This window comes from Pholcus phalangioides, unplaced genomic scaffold, assembly GCF_987345545.1.
Source record: "Pholcus phalangioides strain wild (caught in Gottingen) unplaced genomic scaffold, Ppha-v1.0 ptg000008l_1, whole genome shotgun sequence".
Lineage (NCBI taxonomy): Eukaryota > Metazoa > Arthropoda > Arachnida > Araneae > Pholcidae > Pholcus > Pholcus phalangioides.
Genome location: NW_028301601.1, coordinates 57,684,271 through 57,690,270, shown reverse-complemented (window position 1 = coordinate 57,690,270; position 6,000 = coordinate 57,684,271). Strand labels below are relative to the sequence as shown.

At 39.0% G+C, this 6,000-nt stretch overlaps 1 protein-coding gene across 1 annotated transcript; it reads left to right on the top strand.

Moving 5' to 3' along the window:
* The first annotated feature begins 2,611 nt into the window (after positions 1-2,611).
* Positions 2,612-4,065, top strand: LOC149084604 (speckle-type POZ protein-like). The gene has a single exon (XM_089235512.1). The coding sequence runs from the start codon at positions 2,637-2,639 to the stop codon at positions 3,657-3,659; it is 1,023 nt and encodes a 340-aa protein (XP_089091638.1). The 5' UTR covers positions 2,612-2,636; the 3' UTR covers positions 3,660-4,065.
* Positions 4,066-6,000: the final 1,935 nt, after the last annotated feature.

The following is a 6,000-nucleotide window of genomic DNA, read 5'->3' as shown; positions in this document are numbered from 1 at the left end:
TCTTCTCACTCCGATGCGAGCTAAGAATGTGCTGAACGAATAATTGCTTTCTTTATCATTTCGATTAATTGAAGGCCATCGCTCTTTAGTTTGTTTTATCGCAAAATCCATAAACACGAACACATAAAGAAACGCGGTTCCATGAAAACAAGAAGATCGGAGATACGCTGTGACCTACATACGCAAGACGCCTTGAAAATCCCTAGCAGGTTCATCATTTGATCATTTTTGTCGCAGGAAATAGAAGAATTAGAAGACGAAGAATACGACACAGAGGGAGAGCAATCGGAGAGAGAAGAAGCGGTCGAAATATGGGAAGACTCTGACTCTGACTTCAAATAGGATGATCCAGTGAAAGAGTAATCAAGAAACAAAGTCCCAATGATCAGTGTTTAAACTGTGAAGCACCCAACGAAAAGCTGAGGAGCTTTTGAATAATCGAACAACCCCCTCCCCTCATGCTGAAGGACCTGGCACCAGGTCGGACCAATGTGACACGAAGGGCTCACACTAGCCAACAAGCCAACGAGGGAAGACATGGTCCAGGACCTGTCCTGGACACGGCGGAGGGCTCACCCGAGCCAACAAGCCAATGAGGGAAAACATGGTTCAGGACCTGGCGCTTGGCCACAGAGAGGAACAGGGGGCTCGGGCTCAATAAAGCTGGAAAGGACATCAGAAGAGCTCATCGGAATAAATTGTATATTGTATAATAGAAATATTTAAATCTGTATATACTTTTTTTTTTAATAATGTGTTTTTATATTCAATGTTCATGTATTTTATATTTTTATATGCATAATAAAGCACCCGACATCGCCCAGCCCCCTCATCCGGGCAATGGCTAAAATTGACAATGGTCGCTAGAGCCTGGGCGGTGCACGGAATGAAATGAAATGAAATGGGCTTCCAAAGGTTCAAAACCTCTGCCTTATAAATCACTCGTTTATGCGACGCCTGTGAACACATCGGAGGATCTCATAGCGCGGATTGTGGTCGCTGCGGCAGGCATCAAAAGTGTTCCTGGTATCTTCGAGCGCGGCTGGGAATAGTTTTTACGTCGTTGCGGACTGTGCAATGAAATCAACGGCCACCACTTCCAACAACTCTTGTAATAATTAACCAAATAAATGTTTTTGCAATTGTGTTATTGTAATTTTTGTCGTTCCAGCGTGACGTCGAAACCTGCATGCGTTTTTTGCGATTTTCACCCTCAACGTGGTTTGTGACACCATGTTCCGTTGCAATTTTTGTTCCTCTTGATGCCTACTAACAACCCTCTGAGTTTGTTGGTCCATTGACAGAACACCCTGCATACTTCAAAGTGTGTTTTTTCCAGGAAATTTTATTACTTGGACTTAAAAGAGCGGTGACCGGTAAGAAGGGGTTTTTCTGTATATTAATTCTTAAAACATCCGCTAGTCGTAGAGATAGAGAGAGAAGGCTCTCTTTCTCAGCACAATACAATTATCAAGGAAAAACATATTTTCTGGATTTTATGCCGAGTTAAACTCTAGAAGAAAAGGCATCTGGTTGCGTGTTCAGTGCTGTAGATAGTACATACCAAGCATTACACCGAAACAAACTTTACGTTAGGTTCACAACATGGAACACGCACGTTCCAACATGCACCAATTCGTTAGAAGTTCCACAGAGGAATATGCACGAGGTGCATGTCTGGTTTAGTAGTAGCGGTGTAGATAGTAGCATGCTTGCCCGGAATGCAATAGGGCAAGAGGAATGCAAGAGAGAAAACAGTTTTCTACGTGTGGTGGTTTATATTGGATGATTTTTATTTTCTTACCCTATCAATTTGGACCTTTCTCAAGATCCGAAGACTATAAACAAAAATGTTGTCGAAGGAAAGCAGGTGGTGGTCTTCTGTGTGTGGTTCAGCTCACATCGGAAAAAACTATTGCAAGAAATAAGTTCTCTAACGTGAGTTCCACATCACTCTCGAAATTTGTTTAAACAATTTCTCTCCAGCAAATCCGCTTTTGGTCAACACCAGTAGTCAGCATACCGCAACGATACGGACTATGTATTTTAGCCACGGAAATGCGTATTCGCTAGGTTTATGAGTCGATAAACGGCCTACTAACGACCTACCTACCCCGAGCTATCGTCCCGGTATAGCGCGGTGATGTGTGTCCACAACTACACGGTTAGCAGACGGGTCTAGTCCGGGCGCCAGATCAGAGAGGACACAAAATTCACCCTTTAACCTCTCCTCCAACATCACAATGGATGGCTGACCAAGCGCTTAGTTGCGACCTTCTGTCTCCCCGATCTTAATATGTATTTTTCCTTCTTTCTGCAGGGAGGGGGAAGGAACCAATTTGCCATGAAGTTTAGCAGGACCAGTCCAGAAGAAAAATTTCTTGCGGAACCGTTTCTGAACTATATAGCCTTAAGCGGTGGCAATAAAAGAGTCTTCGCTAAGTTTGGCGAATTTTTCACTCAGCCAAACGTTTCATACGAACTGCCAGAGAGAGAGAGAGAGAGAGAGAAATATTTTGCGTGATAATCTCGCAACCGAGATAATACAACCACAACTGGAAGAAATTTGCTCGCGAAACAGTGTCGAAATCTTTTCTGAAGCTTCTGGAGATCGCGTATCTGTAATATTTGGCCAAATGGCAGAAAAAACAGGGCAAATGAAAGTGTGCGGTAATGTACAGGGGAATTTCCAAAGCACATGGACCATCGAACGCTTCAGCTCGCTTGATTCGCAAGTTGGGAAATATTACTGTAGTGAAACATTCCAGCTTGAGAACGGAGATATACAATGGTATCTACGTTTATATCCTGGAGGAGGAGTAGAGATTTCTAAAGGTTATGTTTCTTGTTTCGTTCACATGAAAGATCTAGAGAGAAAAGTCAACACGGCATGCATATTGATTTCACTACGTAATACCAAAGGTGACATTTTGTTCTTCTTCAGACTTGATGTTTTGACTCCTTCTGGGAACGAACGTCGTCATGTTCGATGTATCGAAAGAAAGTCCTTGTTGACAAAATTGGTGAATGACTGTCTGTTAGTCTGCGTGGAAGTTACCCACTGTACGACATCTCTCAGATCTAATGTTGCTATTGATCACTGCGTTGAAACTACTCCGGCGTTGAAGTTGGCCGACGACTTACGGAATCTGTGGATTAGTAAAGAAAATGCAGATTGTGTCATCTCCGTGGGAGGCGAAGACATCCATGTCCATTCGGTTATCCTGGGTGCGCGTTCGAAAGTTTTTGCGGCCATGTTCAAACATGACACGAAGGAGAAAGACACTCGTCGCGTGGAAATAACCGACTTCCAGAAAGGCTCGATAACCTCAATGATGGAATTTATCTATTCTGGAAGCGTGCCCGGTTTGGATTTCGATCGAGCCTTGGAACTTTTAAGAGCCAGTGACAAGTATGAGGTGAGTGATTTGAAGCTGTACTGCAGCAATTATCTGTTGTCCCTTCTGGATATTGATAACGTTTGTCAGATCCTACTGAATGCAGATATTTATGCTGCTGAAAAACTGCGCGTAAATGCTATGAAATATTTCTGTCAGTTTCTGTCTAAAATGGATTTGTCGGCAGAACGTTCCATTTTCGAGTCACGACCGGTGCTGCTTTGTGACATCGTCCAGGAACTGATTGAACTGAAAAAATAAAAAACTGAGAAACCGAAATCAAATTGAACGAAAATATGATCATTTTTATTGAGTTCTAATAATTTTTTTTTAATTTTTGTCAAATGTAAACAAGGAACGTTATTACATTATCAGTTCAAAGTATTTTAAAGTATTTCGACTAAAAATACATTTTCCTTTGTATTTTTGTGTAATAATATTTGTGTTAGTTTCTGTCGGAAATGGATTTCTCCGCAGGAAATTTCATTTTCGAGTCACGACCAGTGCTGTTCCGTGGCATCGTTCAGGTTCTGATTGAACTAAAAAAAAACCTGAGAAACCGAAATATCAAATTGAATGGAAATATGATCGTGATATCGAATTATCATTAATTTTCTTCATTTTTGTCATATGCAATCGAGAAATGTATGATGCGTGCGTTACATTATCAGTTCAAAGTATTTTGAATAAAAATACATTTTTCTTTAGTTGTTAGAGATAATTTAGTGGGGTTTTTTCGTGCATGTAAAACAATGTGAGAATTGATATACAGGGTGATTATAAAAAAACTATCCCGACATATGGGCCCTAACTATCATACCATTCACAGAAAGTGAATGAAATTTTGGCATAAGGTATTTTGAGGTATGCGCTCAAGAATGATATGGAAAACAACAGTGTCACTCTAACAGTTACGGTTACAGTGAGAAAATATTAAATGGCAACACCAAGTTTTTTTGTATTGGAATGTGATCTCCATTGTGAAAAACCCTAAATAGCGTTCGAACGGCAACTGTAGCATGAAAATCACCGGCGGTAGATAGGCTAAAAGTGAGGACAACCAATAAGGACAGAGAAGCAGCATGAAATAAAGCATTTTATTGTGTTTCACAAATTTTCCACGTGGAGGACTAATCAGGCTGGGATCGAAGAAACGGTGTGACGAATGAAACGAACATTAATGCTCTGGTGCACGGCAAAGTCCTTTTTACTTTTTCCTTGCCTAGCTCCGGGGATTTCCGTGCCATTCCAACGCTATTTAGTGTTTTTCAGTATGGAGATCGCATTCCAATACAAAAAACTTGGTGTTGCCATTTGATATTTTCGAAATTTTCTCACTGTAACCGTAACTGTTAGAGTGACACTGTCGTTTTCCATATCATTCTTGAGCGCATACCTCAAAATACCTTATGGCAAAATTTCATTCAGTTTCTGTGAATGGTATGATAGTTAGGGGCCCATATGTCGGGATAGTTTTTTTATAATCACCCTGTATATAATCTCGTCATGATCTGAATTTGGGGGGGGGGGGGACTCAGTAATTTGTGCGATAGTAAATTCGTGATTTCCATGATGTTGTTCCTCGACTGTTAAATTTTTATTTACAGCATGAAACTATTCCCTGAAACGAAAATAGAACAGAAACCTAGAAGCCAATTATTAGCGATACATAAATTCTGCATAAAATTTTCAACATCAGAAATTTCGCATTTATTTGCAGAAAATTTGTTCACACACACACAGACAATTTTCAAATCAAAAAAAGGGTGTTTCGAAGCAGCTTTCTGATAATAAATTTGTCTTCAGGGTTGATGCAGATTAGGGTGGATTGAAAAGTATAGGAAAATTGTTTTTTTCGAAATTACTTTTTTTTGGCTTGGGGTGGGAAAGTTGTCTTGATTGTATTAGTTTGCATAATTTTTTTATTGAAATGAATTCATATCTTCCGGTGCCCCAAGCGCCCCAAAAATTGTTAAAAATGTATTCAAAATTGTAAATTAATGAAATTTTTTTTATAAATTTTGCAGAGTATTCAAAGGCATCAAAGCATAAAATTATAAATAATAACACTTTTGTAATAATACGTGAAGTATAAATTTAAAAATCAAAGCAATAAGTCACAAAACGTATAAAAGTTGAACTTATATAATGGCTTTTTAAATTGTATTAATTTGAAGTTTTACATATTTCTAAATGTTGCGATGCTTTTTGGTATTAAAATGTTTGATATATGGCTTCTTGATTTTATCCTATTCAATATGAAGCCGTGTCTGTTCTTTCTCCACACCACTTTCTGAAGCCTCAAACACTAGGCGAATGCATCATTTTTCAACTGCTTGGGTATATGGCATGGGTATTTTCACCATTCCTTCCAACTTTTACTATACTAAATAATTTTATACATTTAACAATAAACAATAAATTATTTTTCATTCGCTGCCTATACTATCTTCCCTGTGTGAAATTGATTATTTAACTCATTTTTTTCATTCAAAATTTGCATAAAAATAGATTTTGGGCAAATATTTAAGTGTCTTGGGTCACCGGAAGAAACGAATTGAAAAAATTTTGTATTTATGCTAGTATGCTTAAAAGACAACTT